We start from the raw sequence: 12,954 nt of genomic DNA, 5'->3' as shown, positions 1-12,954 counted from the left end.
TACTATGAGAAGCTGAAAAGTCCCTGACTTAGTCTAAAGACTGCTTAGCAACAATTAAAACATCAGTGTATAATCAACATTATTCTCATCCTAAATCCAAACCACAGTGCTATGCCAGCTAGTAGGAAGAAAATTAACTCTATCCCAGCCAACACCCGGACAGGTTGAAAATACTCCAGATCAGAGGGGGAGGGGGTGGGTGGGATTGTGGGTTATGTTCTGGCAGCGGATGCTTGAACTTTGTAATATAGGTCAAACCAGTTCCACATCGGTAGCTAAGGGGAAAAAAATGCCCTTCATTATGTTAACAAAAACAGTGGTTTACATGTGCATGTATGCCAAATTCATTAGGCAGGTAATGAAGCATTTGCACAAATGTAATTACATACAGCAATTCTGACAGTTCATAACACTACATTAATAATCACTACAATTAGTTCTGATGATGGAAGCAATTTACAGCACGTCACATGTATAAATAATGGTGCATTTCCTGCATGTGTCATTATTATGTATTAAGGATGCCACCTTGTTGTGACTTTCTCAGTAATGTTCCCCTTGAGTCAAAGTTAAGGGTAGATGAGTGATTTTATTTCTAAGCTACAGCATATTTCACACTTGTATAGTTTAAATACTCAGTTGAGGTCATTTGTGTAAGTTCTGTATATGAAATGCTTAAATAAAAGCAATAATTATTTATTACTGAATGATGTAGGATATTACTGAATAGGTCCTCCCATTTTAGTAATTTAAAGACATTTAAGAGGTATTTATAAAGAAAAAAGAGAGAGAAATGTCACCCCTTGATGATATTTTTTCCATATCTCCCATCTTGTATTTAGTCTTAGAAATTAATTTTCCTTTTTTTTCTTCTTACCCTTACTGACCTTTATTTAGCTAACAGGACATGAAATTGTATTTCCTTTCTGTGGTACTTGGTGTCAGTGAAATAATTGCTTAATTTTATAGTGATGATTTAATAATGTGCCCCATTTAGAAAACAAGTCTATAAAATCAGCTTATTCCAGCCCGTAGTGTTCTTTGCTAATAAATCTTGCTGCTTTAAGCTCTGTTCTTTTCAAACCACAATTCATAAGCTGGGTAATTAATTTTGCTAATTAATGAGAGGGAGAATTCTGATGACAGGGAGTACTAGAAAGGTCTTGTAAGAGTGAGAATTATTTCTTCTCTCCTCTTGGTAATATTGCTTATTGGCCCTTCTGATTGCATTGGTTAGTGATTCATGACACTGTGGCTTTGTGAGCATGTTTAACATAGGTATTGGAGAGAGAAAAGAGGTAATAGTTTTTAAAAAGCATGACTTTTTCTGTATATATACATGTATATGACTCTGTATGTGTGTATTTTTGTGTGTGTGTGTGTATATATATATATAACATCTCCCAGTTGAGTATCTTTTGGGGACAGTTTTGTTTAAGACAATTAGGGATTGACCAGAAAGCATGAACTGGGAAACCTGAGCCAGCCCATCAGCCCGTCAGCTGCTGAAAATTGCTCTGACTCCCTCATCACTTGTTCGTGGTGCTTCCCTGTGAGTATTTCATCTTCTCGCACCTCAGTCTGACTTAACCCATTTTCCTGTTGCCAGAGAAGCTCCACCACACCAACCTCTGATATTAAGGTCCCCTCAGATGAAGTGCAGAATGCCTGATCCTGCCTCATTGTCCTGCTCTTCCCACTCTGCCTTCTGATCCCCATACACAGGTTCTATCATTCAATGTGGGAGGGGGATATGGACCCCATTCTCACCATATCCGTACATTGAGCAACGGCTCAGTGGGGTTTTGAGTACAACAGACCAGTTTCCTATAGAGTACAATGGCAATTATGCAAACCTGAGAGCCTGAAATATTTCTAATGCAAACCCCTCAGTTTTCTCACGCTAGCAAAAGTGTCCCTTTTGGATCACCAGATTTGACTATCCCAGTGTAATCAATGTCCCAAGAGTGTGCAGCTGAATGAGCTTGTACCGAGTTAGAATATTGATATACTTTTTTAAAAGACAAAGGAAAAAGCCATTTCTTTAGATAAATAGATATGGAATTAGGAAAACCTGAAACATGTTTCTGTTGCCAACAAAGAGAAAAGCAGGTTTATTCTAACTACAAGAACGCTTCATTCTAAATCCAAGTTGTTGGCATTTTTCACGGGGATTCTCTGCTGAGGCTTCTCATCACCAGCACGCAGCATTGCATATTATATTCCAGTGGCCTTTTTTTTCCTTCTTTTACCATTCTCTTCAAACCTGTTTAAAAGAAAAATGGATTAGTGTTTCACATATTCAAATTCAAATAAACTTGTAGCAGGCAGGCTGGAATAGCTGCAGCTATTTTACTTGTTCTGTTCTGTCACATCATGCAATATTTAAAGCCTATAATTAAGTTTTCTTTGAATTGTTGGGAAGCAAATACTGCCCTCAAGGGTGTAAAGGTTCCTGTCTGGAAAGGCTTCATCACAGACTGGCATATTTTGCAAACCAAAGAGTATCTATCAAAAAGAAGCTTCAAACTCTGTGAAGCCAAATAAAACAGAGACAGTAGTTCCTTGAATAAAATGTTTTACCACTGTTAATCACACGCTGTAACAGTGGCATTATGAATAGAGTTCTACAATAAACATAATGCTTATGTGATGTGGTAGTAATGGGATTAATATTAATTCAATTTTTTCTGAAGTTCTTGAATACATCCCAAATTCAAACAACGTAGAATTTCAGTTACTGAGTGTTTCCTAGTGAGGAGACATAAAAGACTGCAATCAGATACGAGTTTTTTATTTTTCCCTAAGAAAGGCACAGTAGGTTACCTTCCTGTCACTCAAGAGGATTATGATTTTAAAGATCTGTATGGGAAAATACATGCACTTGTTAATGAGTTATATTCTCTTATATCATGTGGTGTTTTGAAAATGTACTTTTCACTTAAAAGCTTTTTATAAGGGATAAGGTAGAAAACATGACATAAGGCCCAGATGACACACTTTACACCGTTATTGAATTTTAGTCGCAAACTTGGTGTTTTTACTCAGATATTTATAGATACCTCTCACCAGACTGAAACAAATCTGTTTCAGTGTAATTATTTGCTAAACAAGCAAACCCTGGCAATACGAATACATAACCATGAAGCTTTCTGGAAGGAAGTATTTGAATTTCTTTTGTTTCTTTTAACAGCTTTTATTCTGAGCAGCTTTGGTTTGTCCTTTAGAAAGCTGACCTGTTTTATTCAGTGATGCGTTCTGTTCCCCTGGGTGGGTTCCACAGGGAGACTTGTGTTCCCTCTTTAGCGAGATCATGTATGTTGGCCACATCACCGATGCCTGGAATCGCAGGCTCTGCTGTATGTATCTGCAAGAACTCATCAGCCCACCTGCGGTAAGAACTTTCATATATGCCGAAAGCTCCGAACATGTATATAGTATGTTCAGCCCAAGAGAAAGTCATCTTTCAGAATGGGACCCTTGTGGAGGAGACCACAAACTTTCTCATCTCTGCAGCCCTTGTCAGGCTGTGGGGGGAAAACGTTCTCCAACTTGTAATTAGTGCAATGATTCATCATGAGCAGATTTTGACTGTGGGGGTTTCTGACTTGGCCTATGGCTCGGTTAGATACTTTTGGAAGCACCCTTACTTGGCAACTCGAGTTAAGTGTTTTGTGACACTGCTTGTATAGCCGTTAGAAAGTAGTACCTCTAGGTTTCCATTTTCCTAACAGAACTATTCTCTTTTAAGGTGCTTCCATTTGGAAGGGTCTGGGTGGACACAGGAGACTATATTTTATGGAACTGCTTTTTAATCAACGTAACTGATAGTTAACTCACCAATTACAGCAATCCAGAATGGTGCTATCCTCAAACCTTACATCTACTGTCCGTATGTTTTCTTCTCCAGAAAAATAACAGAATGGAAATGCTATACATTTCCTTCTGTTTTCCTGATGCCAAAATGTGGAAAACAGCTTGTAAAATTGTTTCTCCTTTCCCACCGCTCTCTCATATATCTGTTTTTGTAGCTTTATCAGATGATAACCAGTTGATATATACTGAATTATTCAAATTTCACAGCTGGGTTTTTGTCCTGGACAGGAGTGTATGTGGAGCATCCATGAGTCCAAGGTGCAAGATTGCCAAAGTTGCTTCTTATCAGAAACAAACGTTAGAACTTTTGAGGCTACAAAAAGAAAATCTTGCTTTAACTTCGGCTCTCGAAAGTCTTGCATGTAAACTACTAATCTGTTTCTATATACACACATTTATATAAAATGTGTATTGCATACATAGATTTATATGTGTGTGTGTCTGTAAATATATATATAATAAAGAAAAAAGCAACTGGCTGCTTCTCCTAAGCTGCTGAACCAGTCACTTTAGAGAACTGATTGTACACAATTTGCTAAAAACAGCCAAGAGATTTTTCAAGGGCCCTTTCCAAGACTTGTTATAGTTCATTGTCCAAACGTAAAAAGCTTATCTGGGAGGAAAAAAAAAATAAATAAATTAGCGTGTTACGCGTGAGCAGGTCATTTGCGGAGCCGGGCTAACTTGGGCAAAGTGCACTTTTCACCCTTGGCTGAAGCCGGCCTTTCAGCTGCGAGCGAGGGGAGCCTGCTGGTGCCTCCCCGGTCCCTGGCGCGTGGGCGTCCATGTGTCAAGGAGCCACACTCAGATGAAGGCAATTGGAAGTAACTGCTCAGAAGAAGATGCCCAAGAGTAAGTTGCCATGGAGATGGAAAGGCTAAACACCACTGCGCTCCTGACCTCGGCGGAGGCTGATTTCTCCAAATGACAGCTGGGGTCGGGAGGGCATGGTGGGAAGCTCATCCCGCTGGCTTCGGCTCTACCTCTAGCCTATGGATAAGTAAAGAATTACTACTTCCAGTTTAGGCAGTCCATTAACCTTCACAAGCCTGAACTTTCATTCAAATAATTGTAAAATAAGTATAGGTAGTGAAACCTGAGCAGAATCACTGCTATTTGTATGGCCTTCGGAAAGTTTAGGGACCCAACCCTGAGTGTGGATCCACTGGTGTTTTAAACAGTAAGATAGCTTTCCGGGCTTTTTGCTGTAACTGGAAAATGTTAGAGCTCTGAAGTACAAGCAAAACCAGAAAATTATTCATTGACTGGTAGCCAAATGAATGCAAACGGGATGGCAATGCCTTTCGTCAGCGCTGGTGCTTTGTGTTCACTGGGGACTTCACCTTCTCTTTTACTTATTGGCATTACCAATGAGTTCTTCTAGCTATAAATTAATTCCACAAGGTGCGTTAGAATAAACCACTATACATCATCTTTGCTGTACCTCATCTGGGATCTGCAGTAAGGACGGAAGGATGGTGAGTTCCTGCTCTGAGCCCCCATAACCTGCAGCCTCCCTCTGCGTATGTGACTCCCATGAATACAGTAAAACCCAGTTGAAGTGCCAACAGAGCGACTGGTGAGTACAGATTGTCTGACAGAATTGATCTTCCACGCGAGGTGGATAACAGGGCTTTTGTCAGAACCTCAGCGCTGCTTCAAAGTGGTGTCTTAAGACGCAGCTTATTGTGGGTAAGGTCAGTGGTGCAGGTTCAGGCGCAGGTAAATCGCTGGTTGCAGAACCAAAATTACTTCAGAAATAAGTGCTTACTGGTGTTACTGTGAGCAGCAGCTTGTTGTTGACTGTTCTAAATGCCAGAGGCCGTTAAATTTATTGTGATTTTGTGGAGTGGACCCTGCATTAGGAAGAAATAGCTCCTGTGAGAAGTACCACTTAGAGCCAGAAATATTTTTCAGCAGAAACAACTTGCAAGTCTGCTTTAAATCCCAGGCAGCTCTGTGACAGTAAGTTCAGAGAAACTCTTTGAATCCAGTGAGGTCCTCGCAGTGCAGGAGCTGGGGGAGCCTGGAAAATAAATGTGATTGCTACAGCTTTTATTCTGTCCTGTCGTCGGTAGGAGGGCAGCCCGCCAAGAGGACATCTCGCCAAACTCCTCTCTACCTACTTAATTCTTTACCGGCTCCAAAGTTCCGAGCCTTATCGTTAATATCCTGAAGGGGCGGGGCCTGCCTGTTCTACAGAAATGGTGCAGTTAATAGTGTTTGGTTCAATATTAAGCTGATTAAGACCTTAATTTTTTCTGCTGTGAAAATGATCGCCACTGTCTATCTTACTGAGGCCAAAGCAGCAGTACAAAACCCTGCGCAAGACTTCTGCCTTCGGAGAGATGTAGTGGAGTAGGTTGTTTTTCTTTTCTTTTCCAGCTCCTGGGTGTTAACAGAAGGTAGAAGAGAAAGGAAGGGAGCATCAACACATAAAGAAGTGCTCCAAGTGGCCACCATTTCTGTGGAAAGTGGATTGGGGTCACAGTTCCTGACAAGCTGAGATTGCTCTTATACTGGTGTGTGCTATCCCATTTCCACACTCCACTTACCTGTCTCTCCCTGTGACCTCTTTAATGGTTTGGTTTTGTGGCTTTTTTGGGGTTTTTTTTGTGAGCGCAGTGTGTTTCTGCAAAGCCCCTAGTTAACAACGCACTAAATAGAATTAATGTTGTGGCTCATGTATTAGGATGGGGGTTCAGGTGAGTTGAGGCACCAGTCGTGCCTCTTGCACAGGTGTCCTGTGTGACTGTCTGTGTCTGTCAGTCTCTGATCTGCAGAACGGCTGATAACCCCTGCTTATCTGCTATGGGGATGCAGAAATACTTAAAATACGCTTGCCTCAGTAATGACAGTCCTTAAACTCAGCGCATCCTCATGAAGGAAGCAGCAACAGTATTTCAGTACTACAGAAAATGGGAATGTCTAAAAAGTGTGCAAATAATAACTGCTAAAAATAGTTTGGTAACCCTGTTTTGCTGTATCAGAACATATAGGTGTCATGTTGATAAACTCCAGACAGATTTCTGAAACTTTGTAGATGCAGAAGAATGTTTTGAGAACTGGTGACAGCATTATCAATAACATTATCGATTCTTTTACTGAAGCTTTTAGGGGAACTGGCTGTGGCACCAGGTTTCTTCACCCCATCAAATCTGGATTATGCTGGATACCATGAATACACAGATGAAATGCTACCATCTGAAAGCGCTGTACTGTACGGGCTGCACCCCAATGCTGAGATGGGATACTTGACAGCAACGCCAGATAATCTCTTCAAAACTCTTGGAAATGCAACCCATGAATTCATTCACAGGAGACAGATCAGGCCAGTCTGCAGAGGAAAAGGTAAAGTTCATCTGGCGTGTTGTCAGTGCTGTTAACAACTATTATTTCAGCAAGAGACTTCATTTCTATGGGATTTTGTTTTCTGGTAGTATGAAGAGGTGAAATCTGGGCAAGGAGGCTGGCTGGCTGGCTGACCATCTCTTAGCCAAAGCACCTCTCTTGTACCAAATCTGAGGTTTAGCAGAACAGTAACGTTACTACCTTATAAGCTGTCAGATGCTGGGTTGAAGGGACCAACCCTAATATAAAGATAAGCTTTGTCACTTAATAGGGAGTTAACCGGGGCACTGTGGTTCTGTTCATAGTCCAGGTATCTCAGACACCCAGATACCTTAGTAAAGCCAAACTGATTGCAGAAGAATGCAAAGGACTGGTTTTTAAGCATGGAACAGCACTGGTGCTGTACTTACTAGATTAAATTAATAAAGGATGAGCAGGAAAGGAGAATGTATCTCAGCTAGTTCTGTTATCAGACCCTGCTGTCTTCTGCACTTTCCTTTTAGACCTGAGAAACTATGTCCAAATGCCCCCAAAGCTGGCATATCATGGGACTGAGCCTTCAGCTCCTCATCCTTATGAGAGTTAAATTCCTCTGTGACTGCCACTTTTGTTGTGCAGCTCTCCATCCTTTTCTCCCTTCTTTTCCTCTGGGCATCCTTTTCCCTGCCCCTCCTGCCCCCCGCCCCCCTCTTACCACCATCAGATCATGAAGGTTCTGCAGGGGGGAAGGCGACAGCTCTGCATACAAGTAGCCAAACAACGCTGCATTTCCCGGGGGGAGCTTGTGCTCTTCACCATCAGTTACCACCCACTTTAGGGAATGTGGACAATTACATATGGCATTCATCATCAATTCTGCCAAAGCTAGGGCTGAAATGGAGACTGAGCTGCATTGATGTTGTGATTTCATTCCTGCTCATTATTACTGTTAGGAATTTTCTTCATTTACGTTGTCTCAGTTCCAGAGCAGGCGGGCGGGGAGGAAGAGAGGCGCTTTTGGGGGGGTGAGACTGCGTGCGCCTCTGCCTGCGCTGTGTTTTCCCTAATGCCAAGACAGTAAGGGCTGTGGGTGGTGGAGGGGGTGATGGAAGCTCTTAGGTACTATAGAAATATAAACTACTAATCACACTTGACTACAACCCAAGGCAATCTCAGGGAACATCCTTGTAAGAGCAGTCATCCCAAGCCCAGGGACGACACGCTGGTGAGATTTGGGGCGTCAATGTTACTTGAAAATGGTAAAGCCAAATATAAGTTCCTAAGTGTTAATTGGTTTGCAGTCATTTCTCTCAATACTGCTGCCAAAGAGACAGCAAAGGTGGAGGAGCATCTGTCATCTGCCTAAGAAAATAGAATGTTTGCACTCTCCTGGAAAAGAAATCAGACTTAAGAGGCAAAAAGTTGATTGCAGTGATTTCTAATGGCTCTATTGGCCTGGACAGGTTAAGAATATTCTGGATGATATTCTTGAGATGCTTCCTAAGAAGTTTAATGTAGCAGAAATCATGCAGAAGACTACTGCCCGCAGCCCCTATTCTCTTGTTTGCCCTCAAGATCGTGAGAGGATGAACCTTCTTGCAGAGATCCATAGCTGGACCTCAGTCTGAAAGCAAGTGTCTTTTTTTAATAGTACTGTTGCTCTTCTATGTATTTTGAGGCTTTTTGTTGCTTTTTTTTTTTTTAAATGAAAGAATAGCTATTCTTTATGCCAGTATGCTTTGTATTTTTCTCCAAACAAAGGGGGAGTTGATGTTTTCTCCTCGCATGGAAGTGCTGCAATCCACACTCTTCTATGATGCTGTGCCAGACACGTGGACTGAACTAGGATATCCATCTACATACAGCCCTGCCCACTGTTAAAGTACCCTGCAGCAGCAGGGCATAGCTGCTACGCACTGAGATATTCCAGTCATCTAAAACGAGCAGGTTTATTCCATTTATTTTTTTGTCTTAATGCAAGGCAGCTTTACTTTGAAGTGAGTTTTGCAGAAATCGCTAAGCACGTCGCTAAAGCAAAGGCTCCATCACCTCCCTTTGCCACAAGTACTAGGGGTACTCAGCATCTTGCAGGATTTCTTTTCCCCTACCCTGCCACCAGCGATATCCACTCGCAGGCAGTTAGATATGGATAAAATACAAAGTGGTTTTGGAAATTCCTCTGGTATTTCATGGCAATGTATGCTGCAGTATGACATTGTTCAATCTCTGCCAGACTCTCTTGTGCTCCCGATCCGTACCTTACTCTGGCTTATTGGAAGTTTAAACGCAGCACTGAACATGGCATCAGTTTGCACTTTAAGAAACCAGCATTTGTCATAACCAATTTTGGGCGGTTTCTGAAGGTGTGTTAACATGACTTACAGTGATGTTCAGGTTTCTCCCCAAGACAACAAGTTTTACAGGACTGAGCATACCCACATTCTCTGCCAGCAACCTGTCTCATGCTGATCACCTCCTACAATTGATTTCAGACGTACCTAAATCAGGGAAAGAACAAATTTCAGTAAAACGATTACCTTATGCTTATTTAAGCATATACTTTCTGGTTACTTCAACCATGTACTTTCTCTGTAGACAAAAGGACTCTTACACCTCCTGAAGTCTGCAATTTATTTTGTCTAAAAATGTAGTACATATAAGGCAGAAGCTATTGCCTCTTCTCTTTTAGGGTTGCTGATCTTCTCATGCAGCACAGAGAACGCGACATCTGGACACAGGACCTTGTGCTGCCAGCTGGTGGCTTTCTGGCTTGTGTAATCCTCAGTCCTGACAGGTGAGCAGTGGTGGCTGTAAGGAACCAGGTGTATGCTTTCAATGCCATTTAGTTTTTACCGTTAGCGTCAGCTATGTTATGATGCTGTTTGAAGAGTTAAGCACAGTTTAAATAAAAAGATAAAAATCAGCCAAGTATCAGAGTAACTATCTCCTGAACGCAGGGGGAACAATCCAAACTCATCTTCAGGCTACTCAGAAGTGTGAAGACTTGGCAACTAAGGAAATAAAAGCTCGAATTTCAGTTTAGAAAAAGTTAAGAGTGCAACTTTTCCTACTGTTACTATTTAACCAATTCAGTGCATATATCAATAGTACTATTCTGGTTTATTCCTTAGTATTAGTGCAGTTACCAGGCTAAGTGAAAAAAAAAAAATCAGTCTCCCCATCTTCTTTGTGTAGCTGTTGCCACGTAAGGGATGAAAAATCTTCAACAGCGTTTCGATGTCTCACTTCTCGCCAGGATCACAGCACATACCCGTGTATTTATTCTGAAGACCACAGCGAAGGCACATGACACCCCCGTAACGGCGGATCTCATACTCTGCACAGCACCAATGGCACCGAGATAATCCTTTGCTGGCCTAGCAGAAAGGTGGCCAGGAGGTCCTCACAGGGGCATTTGGCCGGGCTGCCACTGTTCCCTGGAGAAGGTGGGGGCCCAGGGAGCATTTGCAGCCCCGACACTGAAAAGCCTCTCCCTGTCCTCGGAAGCAGAAGGGTATGGGCAGCAAGAGGGCTGGCACACGAGGGCTGGCACGCACATCTTCCCTCTCCTGCTCACGTCAAGGTCCCCAAGTGGTGCTCACTTTGTGCCACAGGCAGAGACACGCCACCGTATTTCTCATTCCTTTCACTGCCTCTCCCCAAGCCATCTCCTCTGGGCGCCTGTTGCTGCCGAAGGCTGGGGGGATGTAAGGACCACGGGTTAGCACAGGCGTGTGCAGCACAGGGACTGGCTGGAGCAGCAGTGTCTCTGAGCACAGACGGCAATGCAGTCTGGCTCCCCTGCGGAGGGAGGGGGGGTGTGTGGTTTGTTCTGTACTGAGCAGAATGGTTTTGTTTCCAAACAATTGCATTCATGCACCTTTTTTGCCTTATTTCAATAATGGCCAGAGGAAAAAAAATCAAAACCAAACCAAAACAAACCCTGGTCTCAGCCTTGAGCACAACTGGCCCAAGAGGGCCATGTTTACAGTTCTGACATGAAAATTAGTCTGGGTATTGAATTACTGAAAAGTTCGGTTTTGTTTGTGTTTTGTTTTTTTTTTTAAAATGTGTAATGCAGAGCATGGCACGCCAGAACAGCTGGCCTTTGGATAAGATATGCTTGACTGCAGATGTTACCAAAAAGACCACAGATTATGGCCACCCACCATGGGAACGAGGTGGGCTCCGTAGGCTTTTCATGGAAGGTAAGAAATAAACTTGAATTACTTGATCTCAGTAACCTAGTTCAGGGACTCTAGCTCCCTTTATTAGGTAGGTAAGTTCCATCAAGAGTTGGATTGAAGTGCTGTGATCCTATGAACAGCACCGAGGAAGTTTAGAAATTGGTGGTGAATTATTGGTGTTTGTTGTAAGCTGAAATTTCTACCAGCTTGGTGTTCTAATCACCGACTGTATTTCATGCATTTAAATAACTGAGTCTGAACAAGCTCTGCATTGTAGGAAAACAGCTGCTGTAAAGTAGTTGAGGTTCAGAAGCTTAAAGACTCTTCCAGAGACTGTAAACTTCACCCTGATACTGCTCACCTAGAAATTTTCTGCAGCTCTTACCGAGGTGCAGAATAGTGTTAGGAGTTACCAGATGTTGGTAACCTGGATCAAACCACCTACACAGTTGCATTTTTAAAAAAAGATAAAACCCAATCCAAACCAAACCCCAGCCAAAACAAACACCACCACCCACCCACCCTCAAAAAAGCTATTTTCAAAATAATCTTTCTCCTGTTTTTCTTTCCACCTTGGCAGGAAGTCAGCAGTTCTAAATAAACAAATATAAAGAACTCCTGAGTTTTTCATTTGCTAGGCCATAATAGTTCCAGGCTGCTGGGGAGACATACCAAGCAGCAGGGAAATACTCAAGAACCCCAGTATTAGCATGAGGTGTAATGATACACCTGAGCGTCTGATGCACAAGTATGACAAGAGTAGGTTTTTTCATCAGGGTTTCCAAGCAGTCAGTTTTTGTAGCAGCTGTAACGTGGTTGTAGGCTGTCCCTGAAGGAAAATCATGGTCATCTTTTGAGCTGCAACCCCTCTTTTTAACAACTTTCAGAGGATAAACATTGTACCTTGCTCTTGGAATTGTGTTTTCCTGAGATGGAAGCATCTAGTTTAGGAATGACAATTAAGACCTGCAGTCAAAATGAGATTTTAGTTTTAACTTAGAAAGGCTGTCAACTAAGTTACAGCTCATTAGGGGACAGGTGAGGGACTCCAACAGGCAATTAGAGAAACATTGTTTTTACTTGTACCCTTCACCAGACCTGAATATAATAAAAAGTAAGTAACTATTCTGGAAGTAACTAACCTGCTGCTACAGTAGCAGGTAAGTCCCAAGGGGAAAGTCAGGGTGGGGGACTGAAGCAAGGATGAACATGTCATTTGCCTGTTGCTTTTAGAAATGGTAGCCCAAATTTTCCAGAGATTTTTTTAAAGGTATCTGTCACTCAAAGGGCAATACTGTTCATTCCTCCTCTGGATATGAGGAAGGTATCAAGGAACCTCATGAGCTGCAGTTTCTGTGTTTAGTGTTGGTATTTGCAAATGCAAACTTTCCTGTTGCTACATAAACACTCCTAAAATCCACAAACATCTGCAACATTTTATATACATAGTTTATGTTAAAGACACAACAAATCCAGGCCCCAAGTGGGACATCCAACTGGAGACCACAGTTGAAGCCCAGCTCAAGGAACTGACTCCAGCAACGCCACTCATTTTTGTAAG

At 42.2% G+C, this 12,954-nt stretch overlaps 1 protein-coding gene across 1 annotated transcript in view; it reads left to right on the top strand.

Annotated features, from left to right (window-relative positions):
- The window catches only part of DNAH11 (dynein axonemal heavy chain 11), a 132,255-nt gene extending 123,168 nt beyond the window's left edge, over nucleotides 1-9,087 (top strand). The window contains 5 exon segments of the mRNA XM_040593597.1: nucleotides 3,245-3,394; nucleotides 6,987-7,162; nucleotides 7,164-7,227; nucleotides 8,670-8,817; nucleotides 8,924-9,087. Coding sequence (XP_040449531.1) covers nucleotides 3,245-3,394; nucleotides 6,987-7,162; nucleotides 7,164-7,227; nucleotides 8,670-8,817; nucleotides 8,924-9,087 — 702 coding nt within the window.
- The last annotated feature ends 3,867 nt before the right edge of the window (nucleotides 9,088-12,954 follow it).

The sequence above is a fragment of the Falco naumanni genome, chromosome 4 (assembly GCF_017639655.2).
Source record: "Falco naumanni isolate bFalNau1 chromosome 4, bFalNau1.pat, whole genome shotgun sequence".
NCBI classification, from domain to species: domain Eukaryota; kingdom Metazoa; phylum Chordata; class Aves; order Falconiformes; family Falconidae; genus Falco; species Falco naumanni.
The sequence above is the reverse complement of the archived record's forward strand: the minus strand, read 5'-3'. Positions and strand labels throughout refer to the sequence as shown.